Source organism: Erpetoichthys calabaricus, chromosome 1, assembly GCF_900747795.2.
Source record: "Erpetoichthys calabaricus chromosome 1, fErpCal1.3, whole genome shotgun sequence".
Classification (NCBI taxonomy): Eukaryota; Metazoa; Chordata; class Cladistia; order Polypteriformes; family Polypteridae; genus Erpetoichthys; species Erpetoichthys calabaricus.
The window spans coordinates 108,142,496-108,165,128 of NC_041394.2; the positions used below are offsets into that span (position 1 = coordinate 108,142,496).

General features: G+C 39.8%; 1 protein-coding gene across 3 annotated transcripts in view; it reads left to right on the top strand.

The window, feature by feature from the left end:
* The window catches only part of arhgef39 (Rho guanine nucleotide exchange factor (GEF) 39), a 146,103-nt gene that overhangs the window by 114,597 nt on the left and 8,873 nt on the right, over window positions 1-22,633 (top strand). For all 3 annotated transcript variants that reach the window (XM_028804965.2, XM_051935775.1, XM_028804982.2), the window contains one exon: window positions 767-996. In XM_028804965.2, the coding sequence (XP_028660798.1) occupies window positions 767-996 (230 nt within the window). The remainder of the gene's footprint in view (window positions 1-766; window positions 997-22,633) is intronic.

A 22,633-nucleotide genomic window follows, 5' to 3' on the forward strand; every position in this document is an offset into this window, starting at 1 on the left:
TCGAGACAATCCTGTCTCAGAGGTCTACAGACAATTCCTTTGACTTCATGCTTGGTTTGTGCTCTGACATGAACTGTCAGCTGTGTGACCTTATATAGACAGGTGTGTGCCTTTCCAAATCCTGTCCAATCAACTGAATTTACCACAGGTGGACTCCAATTAAGCTGCAGAAACATCTCAAGGATGATCAGGAGAAACAGGATGCACCTGAGCTCAATTTTGAGCTTCATGGCAAAGGCTGTGAATACTTATGTACATGTGCTTTCTCAATTTTTTTTATTTTTAATAAATTTGCAAAAACCTCAAGTAAACTTTTTTCATGTTTTCATTATGGGGTGTTGTGTGTAGAATTCTGAGGAAAAAAATGAATTTAATCCATTTTGGAATAAGGCTGTAACATAACAAAATGTGGAAAAAGTGATGCGCTGTGAATACTTTCCGGATACACTGTATGTATCCTCAGCGTATTCATTGTACAGGATCTATGAAAAACATTGTCAGAGTTTCAAAATATAGTGTTGCTATTAATATAGACAAAAACTTGTTTATCTTTTTTAGAATGAGTGGGCAGAGTTTAAAATACAGTATTCAGTCTTATGCCATATGCTGCCAGTATGGACCTAAGCTACTAAATAAATACAGTTCAGATAGTAATAGGTGGAATGCACTGTGAAACTATAATGTTTGTTTGGTTTTTTTTAAATATATTAAAGTGTTTATGGGTATACCATTTTAATTTTATTGATTTTTTTTTTTTTTTTAATAGGAAGATGGTACATTCGTGAAGGGTGGATTAATGTTCTGCATCCAAAAAGCAAGGAGGCAAAACAAAAAATGGTTTTCCTATTTTCAGATATATTGCTTGTAACCAAACCGTGCCATCCCCTGCATCCTACAAACTCCAACAAGTTTTCCTGCCAAGCTGTTTATCCACTCCTAGAATGCTCTGTTGATAAAGTGTTTGGATACACAAGGAGTCAAGGAGGTCTAATAAGTGTGAGTTTTTTGGTCTACCTTTTTCACATATATTAGGGGATCTTATATAAGCTCAAAACTGATACTTTTAATTTTATTGATTTTATTGTCATCATTCCATACAAATAGTCAATGATGACAATGTTATACAGTATGCAGACTAAGCTAAATGTTTACAAGTCAAGTATATCCTCTTTTAGTTTCATACATAGTGTTTTCAAGCAGGATTTAGCTCTCATTCACCCATCCATTATAATTTGTGGTTCATGAGATCTTTGTCACAGATCTATTGCAAAAAAGAAATTAAACAGTTTAGAGTAAAATTAAGGGATAACATTGTTATTTGTCGAATTGTCTTTCACAATCATGGTATATATTAATTTGCGATTTTAATAGACCAGCTGAGCTCTTTACTTTATCTTTCTACTTTACATTGCCAGGCATCAAGCCCAGAATTGGAAGTGTCACACCTTTCCAGTTCCTTGTGTAGCTGGATTGTGTCTCTGAAGATTCTGAGGTGGTAGATAGGCATGAGGAGCCCCAAACTGGCCACATCAAAAACAGTTCCCAGAAAGAGACAGGTAGTGATAGTCGGGGACTCAATCATTCTGGGGATTGAAGTGCAGGTTTGCTTCAGAGACAGAAAATCTTGCACAGTTTATTGCCTTTCGGGTGCACAGGTGGAACACCTCCATGGAAGGATGGATAGGCTCTTAGAACAAATGACATACTGTACATACAGGTAGTCTGTCAATTCTGCGATCCAAATTTAAAGAGTTAAGTGCCAGGCTGAGGAGCAGTACTGACAAGGTAGTCTTCTCTGAAGATCTGCCTATGCCTTTGCCAGTCCAGGTAAGATTGACGAGATTAGAAGGCTTAATGCGTGGCTCAAATCGAGGTGTAGGGAAAAAGGGTATAGGTTTATGAGGCATTTGAGACTACTTCTAGGAGAGATGGGACCTCTTCCAAAACAGCAGATTACGTCTGAACCAGAGGGACACCAATGTGTTGGAGAGGCATATGAGTAAGTTAGTCGAGGATTGTTTAAACTAGGGTGTGTATTTCGGGGGTTTGGGGGGCAGGGAGTTTAGGACAGGCCAGGTTTAGAACTGTACATGAGGAACAAACAATGGTGCAATAAATGCATAGCAATGTAAATTCTAACCCAGTGTTTAAATGTAAAAGTAAAACAACACATTAAAAATAAGTTACCTTAATGATAGAAGTATTGAATAGCAATAGAAAAGTTTTGATATTATAGCAATAATGGAAACCTTACAAAAAAGTGAATGAGTATAACATAGAGGGATACACATTTTTTTAGGAAGGATAAACAGAACAGAAAAGGAGGTGTGGTTGCTGTTTATGTCAAAATTTAAATGAAAGTCCTGTTCAATTGGATAGTGAGCCCCATCTTAGTGAGGACATGTGGCTTTGCCTGGAAAGCATTAGGGAAAGAGGTCTTATTCTAATAGTGTATCATAGACCGCCCAATGCAGACAGTAATTTCAACGCACATTTTTTTTAGTAATATTAAAAAGGAAAGTTTACAGGGGGATATTATAGTCTCGGGGGACTTTAACTATCTGAATATTACCTGGGATAACCTTGCAAATAATGGAGCACAAGAGCAGGAGTTTTTAGAAGTAATCAGTGATTGTTTTTTAACACGGTATGTTAAAGCACCAACATGGGGTGAAGACTGTGTAGAGTTAGTTTTTTGTAATAATCAGGATATAATTGAGGGTGTAGAGATGATAGAACCACTAGAGTCAAGTGACCATAATATAATAAAATTCTCAGTGTTGTGGAAGAGTGCGAATGCAAAGACTTAAACCGTTAAGTTTAACCTTGGTAGGGCAAATTTTGAACAGATGCGACAAAGTCTAAGGAGAGTAGACTGGGATAAGCTTTTCAGAGTGGAGACAGTCGAGGAGCAGTGGAATTGGTTTAAAAATGTTTTACATGTAATGCAGGGCAGGTACACACCTAAATTTGGAATTAGTAGGAAATTAAAAAAAAAAAAACTCTGCAGTGGGTTAATAAAGAGTTAATACAGGATGCTGCAAAGGTAAAAACAGCTGTATAAGGTGTATAAGACTGATAACTCCAATGTGAATTGTAGGGCATATGAAAACATGAGGGCAACCATTAAGAAGGGTATTAGGAAGGCTAAAAGACAGAGAGGAATTTAGCAGATATGGCGAAAAATGACCCAAAGAGATTCTTTCAGTATTTTAGTAGTAAAATAACAGTCAAGGAGGAGGTGAAGTGCATCAGGTATAGTAAAGGGGAATTAAAAAATGCAGTGAAATAGCAAATACTCTAAACACACATTTTTCTGAGGTTTTCAGAAATGAGGACTTAGAAAACCTCCCAGCAGTAAAAGGGACTTCTAAGGGACTACTGAGTGATTTAGAAATTGTAGAGGGATAGATAGATACTTCATTAATCCCAAGGGGAAATTCACATACTCCAGCAGCAGCATACTGATAAAAAACAATTAAATTAAAGAGTGATAAAAATGCAGGTAAAACAGACAATAACTTTGTATAATATTAACGTTTTCGCCCTGGGGTGGAATTGAAGTCGCATAGTGTGGGGGAGGAACGATCTCAGTCTGTCAGTGGAGCAGGACATTGACAGCAGTCTGTCGCTGAAGCTCCTCCTCTGTCTGGAGATGATACTGTTTAGTGGATGCAGTGGATTCTCCATGATTGACAGGAGCCTGCTGAGTGCCTGTCGCTCTGCTACAGATGTCAAACTGTCCAGCTCCATGGCTACAATAGAGCCTGCCTTCCTCACCAGTTTGTCCAGGCGTGAGGCGTCCTTCTTTATGCTGCCTCCCCAGCACACCACTGTGTAGAAGAGGGCACTCGCCACAACCGTCTGATAGAACATCTGCAGCATCTTACTGCAGATGTTGAAGGATGCCAGCCTTCTAAGGAAGTATAGTCGGCTCTGTCCTCTCTTGCACAGAGTATCAGTATTGGCAGTCCAGTCCAATTTATCATCCAGCTGCACTCCCAGGTATTTATAGGTCTGCACCCTCTGCACAAAGTCACCTCTGATAATCACAGGGTTCAGGAGGAGCCTGGGTCTCCTAAAATCCACCACCAGCTCCTTGGTTTTGCTTGTGTTCAGGTGTAGGTGGTTTGAGTCGCATCATTTAACAAAGTCCTTGATTAGGTTCCTATACTCCTCCTCCTGCCCACTCCTGATGCAGCCCATGATAGCAGTGTCGTCAACGAACTTTTGCACGTGGCAGAACTCTGAGTTGTATTGGAAGTCTGATGTATATAGGCTAAACAGGACCAGAGAAAGTACAGTCCCCCGCGGTGCTCCTGTGTTGCTGACCACATTTTTAGACCTGCAGTTCCCGAGACGCACATACTGAGGTCTGTCTGTAAGATAGTCCACGATCCATGCCACCAGGTCTGAATCTACTCCCATCTCTGTAGCAGAGGTTGGATGGTGTTGAAGGCACTAGAGAAGTCCAGAAGCATAATTCTTACAGCATCACTGCCTTTGTCCAAGTGGGAGAGGGATCGGTGTAACATATAGAAGATGGCATCCTCCACTCCCACCTTCTCCTGGTATGCCAACTGCAGAGGGTCGAGGGCGTGGTGGACCTGTGGCCTCAGGTGGTGAAGCAGCAGCCGCTCCATGGTCTTCATCACATGTGACATCAGAGCGACAGGCCGGAAGTCATTCAGCTCACTAGGACGTGATACCTTTGGGACTGGGGTGATGCAAGATGTTTTCCAAAGCCTCGGGACTCTCCCCTGTTCCAGGCTCAGGTTGAAGATGCACTGTAGAGGACTCCCAAGCTCCAACGCACAGGCCTTCAGCAGTCGTGGCAAAACTCCATCTGGACCCACTGCTTTGCTGGCACGAAGTCTCCTCAGCTCTCTGCTTACCTGGGCTGCTGTAATTGTGGGAGGGGGGGAAACTCTCTCCTGTGCTGGTATCAGCATTAATACTCAGATTAAACAGGCTAAAATCAAACTAATCTCCAGGACCAGATAATATTTACCCTTGAGTTCTTAAGAATATCAAGTACATATATAGACTCTTAATGCATATTTTTAGTAAGTCACTACACACTGGAGAATTTCCAAAGACTTAAAAATGTCAAATATTATCCCATTATATAAAAAAGGTGATTGGTCAGTTCGAAGTAACTATAGGCCAACAAGCTTATTATTAAGCATAAGATTGAGTGACAAATGGTAAAAACAGGAGTTTTACTGAAGAGTCAATATGGGTTGAGAAGAGGGAGGTCATGTTTTACTAACATACTGGAATTCTATGAGGAAACAACAAAAGGGTATGATGATATTTATCTCGACTTTCAGAAAGCATTTGATGCTGTGCCACACGAGAGTTTAGGCATCAAACTAAAAAGTGAGAGTTCAGGGTGATGTTTGTGGATGTAGTATTCCATAGGGGTCAGTGCTAGGGCTGCTGCTATTTAAAAAAAAATATATATATTGTAACAAGAATGAGTCGGAGACATCACAAAGGTTTGGGGCGCCACCCGTATATTATGCTTGGCTGCAATCGCTATTTTTAAGTACACGATGTGAATCGTTCAGAGTCCAAAACAGAACTGCCTGTACTGAGGCAAGATGGCAGTTTTAAAGGCCCAGAAGGTAAATGACGTCTTCGTTGCAGGAAGTGGGAGTGGTATCCTGGTGTTCGGAAGTGATGTCATCCTCGGGGCCGTCCAGAGGCGGGATTTCCCGGGAAAGGTCTGCAAGGGACTGAGAGAGATAGTCAGTACACTCCGCCGCCCCCTGGCCTGGTGTAGAATTAAAAGTGTCTAGGCCCTTCAGCTGTTTCCCATGCGCACGTGTGTGACAAGGCTCCCCCCTTAGCCCAGACCCATCGGGTCGGGCAGACCTGTCCGAGAGGTCGTGGACTCAAGAGAGGGCATCCGCATTGGCATGGAGAGCACCCTTTCGATGAACAAGCGAGAACTTATATGGTTGGAGGTCAAGAAACCACCTAGTGACCTGGGGATTTGACTCCTTGTGAAGGGCCATCCACTGGAGGGGTGCATGGTCCGTCACCAGAGTAAATTCACAGCCCAAGAGGTAGTACCTCAACTGCGTAATCGCCCATTTTATCGCAAGAGCCTTCCGTTCCACTGCGGCATACCTAGTCTCCCGATCCAGCAGTTTCCGGCTCAGGTACATGATGGGGTGTTCAACACCATTGACGCTTTGGCTCAGCATGGCCCCCAGGCCTGTGTCCGAAGCGTCCGTCTGGAGTATAAAAGGTAGTGTAAAGTTTGGTGCTTTCAATATGGGTGCTGACGTAAGGGCCTGTTTCAGGTCACAAAACGCAGCGGCAGTCTTATCTGTCCATACCATGTGGTTTGGGGCCCTCTTCTTCGTAAGGTCTGTCAAGGGTGCTGCTCTTTCGGAGAACCGGGGTACAAACCGGCGGTAGTACCCAGCTACCCCGAGAAAAGCCTGCATCTGTCTCTTGGTATTTGGACGGGGCCAGTTTAATATGGCATCAACTTTGGAACACTGTGGTTTGACAGTACCACGACCCACCAGGTAGCCCAAATATTTAGCTTCTCTTAATCCAAAGAAACATTTCCTTGGGTTAATTCGAAGCCTGGCTTCCGCCAGTGTCCGTAGTACCGTTTCCACCTGCCGCACATGATCCTTCCATGGGCTAGAATGAATGACTACGTCATCCAAATAGGCAGCACTAAACACGTTATGGGGCCGGAGCACTCTGTCCACCAGACGCTGAAAAGTTGCCGGTGCCCCATGTAACCGGAATGGGAGGACCGTGTACTGCCAGTGCCCACTAGGGGTGCTAAACGCGGTCTTAGCCTTCGCGGAGTCCGTTAAAGGAACCTGCCAGTACCCCTTGGTCATGTCAAGTGTGGTCAAAAACTTCGCTTGTCCAAGTCTCTCGAGGAGGTCGTCCACGCGAGGCATTGGGTAGGCATCAAATTGGGAGACTTGATTCAGTCGACGGAAGTCATTGCAAAACCTCCAACTTCCGTCTGGCTTACTGACCAAGACAATCGGACTGGACCAGAGACTATAACTTTCCTCAATCACACCTAGTTCCAGCATGCGCTTGATCTCAAGCTCCACTTCTGCCTTCTTTGCTTCAGGAAGACGATATGGGCGCTCCTCGTACGACAACTCCGGGTTCTGTCACGATGTCGTGCGCAATCAGAGAGGTCCTACCGGGTTGCTCACTAACTACCTCCGGAACGGACAAGATCGCTGTCTCAAGCTCCAGTCTCTGTTTAGCATTCAAGTCAGGACCGAAGTTACGACTGGTACCTTGAGCAAAGAAAGAGCGGGGCTGAGCAGAGGAGGGATCCGAGTCCCTTTCCTTCAACGGCTTCAGCAAGTTGACATGATACACCCGCTCGCTCGTTCGACAATTGGGCTGTTTCACCAAATAGTCGACGAGCCCTTTCCTCTCCTTAACTTCGTACGGCCCTTGCCAATGGGCAAGCAACTTCGAATGTGAGGTAGGGACCAACACCATGACGCGGTCCCCCGGTTGGAACTCCCGGAGGACCGTGCCACGATCATAATAGTGGGCCTGTGCTGCTTGCGCTTCCTCCATGTGACTTTTTAAAATAGGTCGAATTTTTCCGAATCGATCGCGTAACTGCGCGATGTATTCGAATACATTGACAGAAGGAAGAGTCTCTCCTTCCCATCCTTCTTTTAATAGATCCAATAACCCTCGGGGTTGTCGTCCATACAACAATTCAAAAGGGTGAGAACCCCGTAGAGGCTTGTGGGACTTCCCAATAAGCAAAGAGCACGAGGGGGAGGAGCTGATCCCAGTTCCTCCCGTCCGCGCTGACCACCTTGCGCAGCATTTGCTTGAGAGTTTGATTGAACCTCTCAACAAGACCGTTGGTTTGAGGATGATACACCGCGGTCCTTAAGTGCTTTATTTTGAGTAACTTGGCCATTTCCCAGAATGTTTCCGAGGTAAAGGGCGTCCCTTGATCCGTAAGGATTTCTCTAGGGATCCCGACACGCGCAAATGCACCCACTAGTTCCCGAGCGATAGCTTTTGTAGTGGCAGAGCACAACGGAACTGCCTCTGGATATCGTGTAGCGTAATCCACGAGGACTAATATATATTTAAATCCTCGGGCTGAGGGCTCCAGAGGTCCTACTATATCGACCCCAATACGCTCAAAGGGGAAGGGGAACGAGAGGAGCGCGGTCCCTCCTAGGAATTTGCCGCAATTGACATTCTGGGCAAGAAATACAAAAACGGTGAACCTCCTCATTTATTCCCGGCCAATAAAATCTGAGTTTAATCCGCTCCAGAGTTTTTTCGGTGCCTAGATGGCCTCCCAGGAGGTGGGCGTGTGCCAACTCACAAATCTGTCGCCGGTAGGTTCGCGGGATTAGCAACAGCTTTCGCACCCCGCCCTAATGATCAGCTATTCGATATAACAGATTGTATATATATCGTATATATAGATATAACAGATCAAGTACGAAGTGAGGGCCGCGAGGCATGGGCAGATGAGTGCGTTGGCCATTGGCTATCACGACTGCATTTTTAGCAAACTTCAGGGAGTCGTCATTCCATTGCTCTCTCCTGAAAGATGCCGGTGTTTTATTAAATTGGAAGTGTAAGTCGGAGAGAGGGTCCGGTCTGACCTCAAGGGGCGGGGAGTCGTCCCGGCTCGTCGAGGCCCGGGTTGATGACGTGTCTATGTGCGACGGCCCAGGAAGCTCCCCGTCCTCCTCGGAGTCTTCCGTATCTCTTTCCCCTGGCAAGATACACGCCGTGGAAACAGCCAGAGAGGGATTCGTTCCTTCTATTACTAGGCCTACAGAGTTACGAGGAGTGGATATTAGTACACCGCATTTATTGTCACACCAGTATCACCGGAAAAGGTGGGTAAGGGTGAACCGCTACGGGGATCTTTCTCACTGCTTGCTCAAAGCTGATGACACACAGGGTGATTTTATATAACTGTGTTTCGCCGTGTATACACCGAATACTGATCTTTTTTCTCGTTCTCTGTCGCGGTAGTACAGAACGACAATCAACAATGGTCATGTTGCTGCCGGTATCCAAAAGTGCTGTAACTCTAAAGCCATTGAGTATTATCACCCTCGTATGCCCATTAGCCAGGGGGTTCGTAAGTGCACACAACCGTCCTCCCTCCTTCCACTTGCATTCCCCCATGCTCCCATGTGAGCGGCCCACCCTGCGCCCCGGGGACATCGGAACAGGCTTCAGGTTATATGGAAGGGACTTATATAGTGGGACATAATCCCTACGGAGTCCACTAGAGGACCGTTCTGCTCTCAAAGATTGTGAGGCTGGTTTAGTTCTTATTTGAGCTATGAGCTCGTCCATAGAATGGAAGTCTACCCAGACCGGCTGGGCAAACTTCTTGGGAAGACCTTGCAGCAAAATAAAGCAGGATACCTGCTGCACAATTTGTCGGGTGTTTAATTCAAAGGGCCTCAGCCATTGAGCCACTGTTTCCCAGAGAGCATAAGCTTGCTCCCGAGCTGATCTCTCTGGATCATATTCCCATGTCTGTAGTATTTTTACCTGCTGGTCTGGGGATAGCCCATGTGTCTTTAGGACCTTGGTCCCGACAGGCGGCCCAGTCCTCTCCTCTGAGAGAACATAGTATGCCCTTTTCGTTTTCCCCCCAGAGACCAGCCCACGTCAGTGGGTCTCCTCCACATTCTCCCTGTGTAGGATTTAGGGGCTCATTATCCCTTGGTGGGAGCGAAGCCTGCACCGTGCCACTCCGGACCGTTGAGCACGCCACCCACCCGGAAACACGGCCCCGGTACTCTCCTACCTGAGTACTTTTAAGGTTCCTTCCCGGTTTCTTCTGGGAAAGCTGCATCCTGCCGACTACGCCACTGTAACAAGAATGAGGTTTGGGGCAGCCACCTGTATATTATGCTTGGCTGCAATCACTCTTTTTAAGTACACGATGTGAATCGTTCAGAGTCCAAAACAGAACTGCCTGTACTGAGGCAAGATGGCAGTTTTAAAGGCCCAGAAGGTAAATGACGTCTTCGTTGCAGGAAGTGGGAGTGGTATCCTGGTGTTCAGAAGTGACGTCATCCTCGGGGCCATCCAGAGGCGGGATTTCCCGGGACAGGTCTGCAAGGGACTGAGAGAGATAGTCAGTACACTCCGCCGCCCCCTGGCCTGGCGTAGAATTACAAGTGTCTAGGCCTTCAGCTGTTTCCCATGCGCACGTGTGTGACAATATATATACAGTATATATATATTATAAATTTAGATAGGAATATAAGTACAGTAATCCCTCCTCCATCGCGGGGGTTGCGTTCCAGAGCCACCCGCGAAATAAGAAAATCCGCGAAGTAGAAACCATATGTTTATATGATTATTTTTATATTGTCATGCTTGGGTCACAGATTTGCGCAGAAACACAGGAGGTTGTAGAGAGACAGGAACGTTATTCAAACACTGTAAACAAACATTTGTCTCTTTTTCAAAAGTTTAAACTGTGCTCCATGACAAGACAGAGATGACAGTTCTGTCTCACAATTAAAAGAATGCAAACATATCTTCCTCTTCAAAGGAGTGCGTGTCAGGAGCACAGAATGTCACATAGATAGAGAAAACAATCTCTAGCAAACAAATCAATAGGGCTGTTTGGCTTTTAAGTATGCGAAGCACCGCGGCACAAAGCTGTTGAAGGCGGCAGCTCACACCCCCTCCGTCAGGAGCAGGGAGAGAGAGAGAGAGATAGAGACAGAGTTTGTTTTTCAGTCAAAAATCAATACGTGCCCTTTGAGCTTTTAAGTATGCGAAGCACTGTGCAGCATGTCGTTTCAGGAAGCAGCTGCACAAAAGATAGCAACGTGAAGATAATCTTTCAGCATTTTTAGACGAGCGTTCGTATCGTCTAGGTGTGTGAACAGCCCCCCTGCTCAATCCCCATACGTCAGGATCACAGATAGTCAGCGCAAGAGAGAGAGAAAAGTAAGCAATCTAGCTTCTCAGCCATCTTCCAATAGCGTCCCTTGTATGAAATCAACTGGGAAAACCAACTGAGGAAGCATGTACCAGAAATTAAAAGACCCATTGTCCGCAGAAATCCACGAACCAGCAAAAAATCCGCGATATATATTTAAATATGCTTACATATAAAATCCGCGATGGAGTGAAGCCGCGAAGCGCGATATAGCGAGGGATCACTGTAACCAGCTGGTTAAGTTTGCAGATAGCAAGATAATTTATCTCAAGATGGCAGATAATCTGGAATCCGCAGATTCTTTACAGGGGGACTTGGGCAGTATACAGGCTTGGGCAGATTTGTGGCAGATGAAATTTAATGTTAGTGAATGTGAAGTATTACACATAGGAAGTAAAAATGTTAGGTTTGAATACACAGTGGGAGTTCTGTAAATCAAAGTACACATTATGAGAAGGATTTAGGAGTCATAGTGAACTCTATGCTATCAACTTCCAGACAGTGTTCAGATGCCATTAAGAAGGCTAACAGAATGTTAGGTTATATAGCACAATATGTAAAGTACAAGTCCAAGGAGGTTATGTTGAAGCTGTATAATGCACTGATGAGGCCTCATCTGGAGTACTGTGTACAGTGTTGGTCTCCATGCTACATAAAGGATATAGCAGTGCTAGAAAAAGTTCAGAGGAGAGTCACTAGACTGATTCTAAGGCTACAGGGGATGAAAGATGAAGAAAGATTTAAAGAACTGAGCCTTTTCAGTTTAAGCAAAAGAAGATTAAGAGGGAACATGACTGAACTATTTAAAATTACGGAGGGAATTAGTACAGTAGATCGAAACTGTTGCTTTAAAATTAGTTCATCAAGAACAAAGTGACACAGATGGATGGAAGCATGTTAAAGGTAAATTTTGTACAAACATTAGTAAGTTTTATCCTTTCTTGGGAAATATAAGTCACTGCTCATGACACAGATCATGCGTAATATTAACCATGGATTAGTGAATTTCGCATTGACCTGCCAATGCAGCTTTGGCTTTCTGGAAAATCTAAGTACTTGATAATAAAAAAAAATATGACGTAGTGTAACCCATTCAGATTTATTGTCATGTGTACACAGTACAGTAGAACTTTTACGTGCAAGCATGACCAACATGCACCATACTAAGAGTGCTGGAGATTGTGTGGATTTTTTTTTTTTTCTAGGTGTTCAGACGTTCAGAAGAAGTTGTGGAATATTAAAGTGCTGAACATCATATTTGCATTTGCATATTAATTTTTGTTGAGAATTGATTTAAAAATTCTTATACATTGCCCAGCCCTACTCATACCTAATACCCCTAGTGTTTAACCTCTTATATTAATTTCACTTGCCACATAATGATTCTGTGCCTTCAATCTGCCAGTCTCCCACCCAGATTAGTATTTGCAAACATAACCAGCATGTTAGTTATGTTCTTCTGTAGGCCTCTGATATAAAATGAAAAGATTAAAGCCCCAGACCTGATCCATGTAGAAGTCCACATTTAATAATGCTTAATGTGGAAAAAGATCCTCACATATCTTCATGACACGGTAATCAAAATTTCACTAGCTGTGTCATGTTAGTTGGGGAATCCAGTTGGACAAGAGTTTAGAGGTCAGTCTAGTAATTTTAATTGAATTAAGATTAGGACTTGAACTGGACCACTCAAGGACATATTTTTTCCTTAATTGTAAGACATAAATTTGTTACTGTGGTAGTCTACTTTGTAAAATTTGTTATGAAGTAAATACTACTTTGTTCTGTTACAATTTAAATTTCAGCTAAGCATGCAAGAGTGAGTGGGTGAATGCAGGCTCGCTAGTGAGATCAGGCAGCTGCAGGGAGAGCCCCCTGGAAAGGGTGTTTGGCCCACACTCAGTGGGACTGAAGGAAAGCGGTCACTCCAGCTGAGCGGTCAAGGAGCTGGAGTGACACGGAAGGTGGTTGGCTTGCCGCATAAGGTCACAGGAGCCTGGGACTTGGGAAGTGAAAGCCCCAGCGTGAGCACCCTGGTTGCTGGGCAGCCCAAGTCACGGTCTGGTGGAGCCCACCGGAGCCAAGGTCCAGAAAGATGAACAGACCAGCAGTAGAAGAGAGACAGCTGCAGGTAGGGCAACTTCCCTGGTGTAAAGCCTGGATGGGAGAAGCAGGGGAGTCACCAGTTAAAGAAGGCACAGAGTTTTGTTTTAAAGGTCTGCTTCCTGCCATTATTTTAACCACGTTTTAATTGGATCTATTTATGGGATTTTAACCTCCACTTTTTTTTCACTTGTTTTTAATGGATTATTTATTTAATGATTTTTTTAATGCACTGCACTATTTATTTTGAACACTGTTGTTGTTTTTGCTGTTTTAAGTAAAAGTACCTTTGTACCTTTACGCACCATCCCCTTGCTTCGTTGTGTCCTCACTGATCAGCTCATCCAGTGACATTATCGATGGTGTCGGGTTCAAAAGCTCCTACAAAGGAGATGGGAGCATGGAGTGGAACCCACATCGTCACAATAGTCGCTTCCCATGTTCTGACTTGGGTGGTTAAGCACAGGTTTTTTTCCCACATCTCAGAAGTATAAATTTGGTTATTTGGAGACTCTGAATTGACCTCCTATAAAAGAGTATAGATCTAGTCCAGGTTTGGAAAACTGAGTATAAAAGATGAATGAATAGAATGTTTTTTTCTTATCCTTAATGTGCAGTATGTCACCTTATTTTTAACTTTTATCCAAAATGTATTCTGCAGTTCAGCTGAGTGGAATGCACTGAACTCACTTTTACTGCTTCTGCCATTTGTATTATAAAAATAAACATGAACAGAGTTATTGGTCTTGCATTGACCAATCACAAATGTTGTATCCTCTTTACTCTGAACGTACAAATCTAAAATATACATGTTGAACTAACCTTTCTTAAGCTATATCTGAAGAATTAAAGTAATCCATAATTGAGGCCACACAGATTGCTTCTCTGTTTTAAGATCAAAAGTTTAGAAAATTCACCACTGTTTTTCAATGTTTTGAAAAATTCTAACATTTGTACTGTGCGCTCTATGTAATTATACTGATAAATTTTCTTTTAGAATAGATGTGCCAAATTTAAACAAAATCAGTAGACTGGAAACCGTTGTTTCATGCAGAGTGACATAACTACAATAGGTGCTTTTTATATCAATTGTTGGCGCACCTAAAAACAGTTAATACAATTGATTGGGCACATAATCGCACTGTCACACCACACACAGATCATATACTATATCTTTATTTCTGAACGCTTAAAAGGTGAAGGTAAAGTGTCTGAAACGTGAAGGTATGAGGAATAATATGTTTGAAATAAGTAGTGCCAACAGGATTCTGCAAGGCAAATGCTAAATATTTTTCATGTGATCAGCTATTTGTAAATGTTTACATTTTTTGTGTTATTTAATATTGTTTTTTTTGTTTTTTTTTTTAAAAGAATCAGCCTAAGTTCCTGGCTGCTTTTATTATGTGAATACACCTTTATAAAATAACATTTTAGAAGGAGCTAGTAAATCTTGAAAATATTAGATGCTGATAGTTCCAATAGAGTGAAAAATCTAGAAAGGAAATGAAAAAAATCATGTTTAAAATTCTTTTACTACACCATTTTTTTTTTTTTTGAGTTTTTGATTCAGCGCTTTTAAAGTTTAGTTTTTTTGTTTATATATATATATATATATATATTGTACTTATTCTAAAATTGTTGAAAGGCATTCTTAAAATGTTTTACATAGGCTCTACATCTTGCTGGTGTTATGAGCTATACATGATACTACATTTGCAAATGCATGGTTTTTACTGCTATGGTCACATTTTTGAAATATTGAGTTTTATGGGTTTTAAATGTATTTAATTTCTATAACTTTGAAATATCTTAATATAGAATTACTCTGTACAGATGCATGGAGTATTCTGTAATCCATCCATATCAGGTCAAAAATATGGCAGAAATCGTAATTAATGGGTTGCTGCTGCTTGTATTGTAGATCTTGTAATCTTGTGAACTGTAATAAAGTATTACTCATGTTTTCTCAAATCACATGCCTTCCCCCCACCCAATCCCTTAAAGTCAGATGTGGCTTTCATGTTTTATTTTGGCCATTAAAACTGGAGTATGAATGAACTAATAGAGAAGATGCTACATTTTGTACACCATCATAATAGTATGATTGCCAAGCAATAATTCTTTCTCCCTAATACAGAGAGCCTAAAATAAACCGTTTCAAGCTAATTCCTGTTACCAGTTTGGCAATCTGTGCAATGGTTTGAATATAGTACTTCAAACTTTAAAATGGAAGCAGATGGGGGTGGGGGGGTTGTTAAGTGCTTAAAGTTAGCATAATATTGACTGCTATTTATGCTAATAAGTTTCATTTTTAAAGTGTTAAAAGCTTTCAGCTTCTTATCAGATTAAGTTTGAAATCCATTCTTTCCTTCCTGTCACTAAATACATCTTATTCTGGCCTGTCACCGATTTTATTTAAGTAGTTAGCGTTATCTAATGACTGAAATGGCATTTCATTACCTTGTTATCCTATAAAGGAAAATGCATACTCAATAACATTAAAGGTAATTTCTCATAAAGACATATTATTGATCTGAGGTGCTGCCTTTAAGCAGTGGAAATTGCAGTCAGCACTTGGGAGCATTTCACATCTGGGCCTGAAGAATTAAAGAAAAATTAAATTTGACAGCAGTAAATTCACAGGCACGCTCCAGATGCCAATTTATATGCAAAACAAAATGCTTTATGAAAATTTCCTCCATTTTCTCACGCATATTTGGAAGAGAAAGATATTTTTCTCTGCTGAATGGTACATCTACTTGTATCCTAGATAGGTTTTATATTGCAGATACCACAGACTGCCTTTGATGTATAAATAATCAAAGTAAATAATGTACAGTAAAGAAAGCTAGCACTCATCCATTCCCATTTTACAAAGTAATTTCTACCCTAGAGGGTCAAATTTCTTTGGCAAATTCTTAATTACTGTGTTGCAACAGAAGTTGAATCTATTTGTGCATAAATCTCAAGCATTCCCTAGTGATGACTAACTAATATTATTCACTATTGCATTTGGTTTGCTCATTGAAGTTAATTATTATATTATGTTGATCATAAAATTATATCAGTTGTTTATTAACCTTTTGTTTCCTTGTGTATGTGATTATTGGCAAGTCATTTCAGTCCTTCTCATTTCTCCCCCCCCCAAACCCCCTTCTATTTTATTTCAGTACTAAATACTGTTTAAGTGTAATTACTGTATATGTATCACACACCACCTTAAATATGTTTCTCTTTTGAACATTTTTGTTCTTTACCTTCTACCTGTCTATAACTCTAATTATAATAATACTAATGGGATAAATTCATGCCGGTCATGTTTGTTATGGATGCTTTATTTTTATTTTCTTTACGTCCTAACTGTCCACAAATATTACAATAATTTCTATGCTATAAATTCACGCTAGTAATAGTTACATTTAGTATTTTATGTTTAAGATGATATGTAATTGTTTTTGAAGGCTGTCCTCCATTTAGTTTATATTTCCTTAATTTTTAACCATTGAGGAAAAAAAGAAAGGAATCCTGACTTACCAAAGCTGGGTGTCATTATGTTATTAGAGAAGGGTTGGGCAAAAAAACCCAACCTGCATATTTACACATTTATTTGAATTATTCTTTTCTGTATACTGTAATATCTAAAGAGTTTTTAAACATATATACAATGCAGGAGCAACACCTTGTGGAACAGAGCTGCATTACACTTATCAACTTGCACTCTTCCTGTTATCTTTTGAATTGACATCATTGTCAATTACTTTCAGTATTTAAGTCATTTAATAAATGGGTATTTTTCTGATTTGTCTTTTGTATTTTTTCTGATAGTTTATACAGTCAATGTCATATAATGATCATTGGAAAACATATTTATATGTGTGTTTACTTTATATGAACATTCCCTATGCTATGTAAATGTCTTAAAGTAAAAAAGGCATTCCTATTAATACAAAATGATACCAAGACAAAGTAAAATCTGTCCATTATCAATCCTGCTTAATGTAGTTAATCTAATTCAGAGTCAAGGGAGTTTATATTTTTAATTTTTGGAATTATTTAAGTTGACAGATATTTGTTTTTTTGGCTGTTCACATAAATTTTCATTGAACAGAATAACCCTTTTGCACTTTCATTGCACTGTTTTTAAATATTACCATTTAAAAGCAGTTGCAAACCACAACTGAATTATATAAATTCCTATTTTTAACACTGCCTTTCAAAATCTTGAGTGCTGTGCCAAGTGCAAACTACTGCAGTGAGTACACTCTTTTGTGTTTGTTGTAAATGCCAGTTTAGTTTGTCTTTTATAACAATATAATCACAATGCAAAATTACTATTTTTATGAATTTAAAAACATATTCAGTGTTGTTAATAGAGTATTAATTTTATCTCAGAAAACCTACCATTTCACTATAAGCTATACCTACAGTTACTGGTGTAATTTACAGGCCATATTTTTAGCTGAAGAAATTATTAATCAATTAAATAAATATAATTATTGATTAGAAAATACAATAGCAAGTAACAAATTATAAAAGCACTACATGCTTTTTGCAAATAATGCCCTGCTGTCATGGATGATGATGATCTATAGAAATGCAGAGTATGTAGTAAAAGATCCACATGTTCATTAAACAAACTATATTTATTTCATAAAGGAAAGCAGAGCAATAATAGTGATTCAAAATGGGCTTGAAATGGACTGTATAATCTTTCCGAAATATGTGAACACAGAGTTGTTTGTCTCTTAATTCCATGACTTTTACACCAATTTGACAAATGTATGTTACAAGACATACATTATATATATATATATATATATATATATATATATATATATATATATATATATATATATATATATATATATACATACATACAGTACTGTGTAAAAGTTTTAGGCAGGTGTGGAAAAAATGCTGTAAACAAAGAATGCTTTCAAAAATGGAAGTGTTAATCATTTATTTTCATCAATCAACAAAATGCAGTGAATGAACAAAAGAGAAATCTAAATCGCATCAATATTTGGTGTGACCACCCTTTGCCTTCAAAACAGCATCAATTATTCTAGGTACACTTGCACACAGGTTTTGAAGGAACTCAGCTGGTAGGTTGTTCCAAACATCTTGGAGAACTAATCACAGATCTTCTGTGGATGTAGGCTTCCTCACATCCTTCTGTCTCTTCATGTAATCCCAGACACACTCGATGATGTTGAGATCAGGGCTCTGTGGGCGCCATACCATCACTTCCAGGACTTCTTGTTCTTCTTTACGCTGAAGATAGTTCTTAATGACTTTGGCTGTATGTTTGGGGTCGTTGTCCTGCTGCAGAATAAATTTGGGGCCAATCGTACGCCTCCCTGATGGTATTGCATGATGGATAAGTATCTGCCTGTATTTCTCAGCATTGAGAACACCATTAATCCTGACCAAATCTCCAACTCCATTTGCAGAAATGCAGCCCCAAACGTTCAAGGAACCTCCACCATGCTTCACTGTTGCCTGCAGACACTCATTGTACCACTCTCCAGCCCTTCGACGAACAAACTGCCTTCTGCTACAGCCAAATATTTACAATTTTGACTCATCTTTCCAGAGCACCTGCTGCCATTTTTCTGCACCCCAGTTCCTATGTTTTCGTGCATACTTGAGTCGCTTGGCCTTGTTTCCACGTCGGAGGTATGGCTTTTTGGCTGCAACTCTACCATGAAGACCACTTCTGGACAGTAGATGGGTGTACCTGGGTCCCACTGGTTTCTGCCAGTTCTGAGCTGATGGCACTGCTGGACATCTTCCGATTTCGAAGGGTAATAAGCTTGATGTGTCTTTCATCTGCTGCACTAAGTTTCCTTGACCCGACCACTGCGTCTACGATCCTCAACGTTGCCCGTTTCTTTGTGCTTCTTCAAAAGAGCTTGAATAGCACATCTTGAAACCCCAGTCTGCTTTGAAATCTTTGTCTGGGGGAGACCTTGTTGATGCAGTATAACTACCTTGTGTCTTGTTGCTGTGCTCAATCTTGCCATGACATGAAACTGTCTTCCACAACCTCACCTTGGTAGCAGAGTTTCGGCTGTTCCTCACCCAGTTTTAAGCCTTCTACACAGCTGTTTCTGTTTCAGTTAATGACTGTGTTTCAACCTATGAGCGACATTGATGATCATTAGCACCTGTTTGGTATAATTGGTTGATCATACACCTGACTATAATCCTACAAAATCCGTGACTGTGCAAGTGTACCTATAAGAATTGATGCTGGTTTGAAGGCAAAAGGTAGTAATACCAAATATTGATTTGATTTAGATTTTTCTTTTGTTCACTCACTTTGCATTTTGTAAATTGATAACAATAAACAATAATTTATATTTCTGAAAGCATTCTTTGTTTACAGCATTTTTTCACACCTGCCTAAAACTTTTGCACAGTACTGTGTGTGTATGTATGTATGTATATATATATATATATATATATATATATATATATATATATATATATATATATGTGTGTAGATAACAATACATTATCTATGTAGGAGGGGCCAGATGTAACATCAGAGAGGCTACTGAGATTCTGCTACCTACAGCCTTTTACATTGTTTATTTCTTATCCCACTGGATTCCTAAACTGTGTCATTAAGCCAGAATTTTGTAAGATTCCGTTATTTTCATAGTTCGAGGCCCATATGTTAGCCATAATACCCATATGCTATTAGTACTTATCTTAACATCAAATTGATTTGAATATGCAATAAATAATATCTTGCATCAACAAACTATCTCCTTCTAAGATAACAATACATTATCTTACTTTGCAAACCAAAATGCATAGTGCATTTCTTTATCAGCCTGGTTTCTAAGCCACAATATGCCTCAGTCTTTGATCAGCTTTTGCTACCACCCAGTCTTGCATACTGCTTCATAAACTGCCCTGGTATTACCTGGCTGACACAGGTCGTCTTTTCTTTTTCAAAATGTTGTATGTATTTTTAAACTTCTGTTTTGTTGAGCACATAATGCTGAAATTCCCTCGTGATTCTAACATACTGTATGGACCCATTAACAATGGAATTTAACTTAAAGCAGAACAAACTTCAGCTAGTCCAGGCCACATCAAGTCCTGTATGTCCTAGAGACATTCATTTATAGCTTGAACATTGTTGTTTCAATTATTAAAGAAAGACATATGCTTAATTTATTCAATGTGGGGGAAAAAATTAAAAGTTTTGTGAGTTAAATCCAGTTACCAGTGGTATTTTAAGATAAATGCTTAAAATAAAAATGAATTAATAGCTCTCTTGAATATTCGTACAGTGTGGTAGAGTTAGTATTTACTTACATTAAACTTTATTTCATACCTGTCCTAATAATATTTTTTTCAGATGTTTCTGTACTAATTAATCTGACTCAAGGGTATCTTCTCATCCACATAATTTAGTTATCTGTAAATGTAATTGTTAGATACATTTTTATTTGTCTTATCTAGCAGACTGATCACTGACCCCTGCACAACCTGTCTTTTGATCTCAACTAGAACTACTTTTTTTTTAATAATTTTAGATTTTTCATGTTTAAACTAGTACTGCACTCATCTGTACATGGCTTTTTGCATTTTGATGACAAGCACTTTACATTTGGCATTTGATCAAAAACATTGTGAATGGTAAATAATATAATATCCTCCTTTGTACTACCTCATAAAACTACAATATTTTCTCATCCATCTAAACCTCTGCAGACTGTTCACTAGCAAAAATAGCTTTGTCTTTTATAATTCCATTGTGAAGTAAGTGTAGTCTATTTATTTTTATGCTTCTTGCTGTTTTTGATATATCTTATGCATCAGAATAATGCCTCATTCCATTGACACTATACTAGGCTTTGGCCACAATTGACAGTCTAATTGGATTAAGCAAGTGTGCCCTAATCTGGTGTAGGTGTAGTTTTGGGTGGAATTAAAAGAAAATTGCTTAGCAAAGGTGTTCAGCAACCTCAGTCGGCAGCAATAAAACCACACATGAACAATGGCCTGCAAGTAAATGTTTGATCCTGTAATTTGAACTGATCAGCTGCTTTAAGAACTGCAAATTGACCTGAAAATACAAAGTTGTTATTAAGAAGAGTACACTTGGCTATGTACTCAGCTGGCTTCTTCCTTAAATACCATCTTGCCTGAAGAAGGGGCCTGAGTTGCCTCGAAAGCTTGCATATTGTAATCTTTTTAGTTAGCCAATAAAAGGTGTCATTTTGCTTGGCTTTTCTCTCCATGTGCAACAGAAAAAAAGGTGATTCTGGGATGTTGGCAGAGTTTCCAAACAAACAAAAAAAAAATAATTCCAGAAACAGGCAAGTAAAAAGAAAAGATTAAAATGGGCAAAAGAATGCAGACAGTGGATGAAAGATGATGTGAAGTGTATTTAATGAAGAAACAAACTGAGGACCTATAAGACATTTGTTTCTCAAACTACATACTTTGATGTACTTAACATTTTATGTAGTTGTGCATCTGAGTATTTCTCTTTTTCTGTCCATTTTAGATCCAGTTTGGGAAAAATATGTTGATATATTTCTTAAGAGAGATGTTTCATTTTGACAGTTTTTGAACCCAGAACTGAATTTTTGGTCTGCCAGTATTTTGCAGCCCAAGAGAACAGAATAACAGGTTTCAGCAATGCTGATGCATTTACAAAGGTTTACCCTTTATAGTATTTATACATGACTAATAAAAGATAAGCTAAGGGTGTTTTTCATTAGGGTACTGAAGGAATGGCTGCTGAAAATGGGGCTTTGCAGTCATATATGAATAATACATTAACACTAGTAATGGGCTGGCTACAGTATATTTTTAAAGTAATTTTTTGGTATCTTGATAAAGCAAAGGTATCAATTTCTATCAAAAACATTAACACTTCTGGGTGTGTCCAGACTTTTGATTGGTGGTGTGTGTGTATGTATGTATATATAGATATATATAATATAGATATAGATATATGTAAATGTAAAATATGTACCGGTATGTAGAGCCTGTATATTTATAATATAATTGATTTCTCTGACCACAGCGACTAAAAAAAATTTACTAGAACACAATTACCTGTATAGACCTTTTTTGAGTCTAGTAGCATTTGGTGCATTCCACAAGTGTGGTGCTTCTATTTTCTAGTCATAATTAATGGTAGCTTATGCATATAGCTAAAAAAATCTTTAGCAAATAATTGTTTACTTGCTTAAGGCCAAATAAGCATCTTTAATTCAAGCTAAATACATTTTTTTCAACTAAAGGAAACCTATTGTAGTGTTCTTACCAGCCAGATAGGAGGTGGATCAATTAATGTTTGAAGATGTGCTGGATGTTATATAAAGTGAAGAATATCTGAATGTGGGAATTAGCATTGATTTCAAATGAGGGCGTCTAAAATGTATTGTCACATTTTAAAGATAAATCATATGTTTATATTATAACAGCAAACATGGTAATTTCAGTTCTAGAATGACTTGCAGGTCACTATGTTACTGTAATTCTGCTACTGAAGTGACATGCTGGCACTGAAGGGAATGGTTT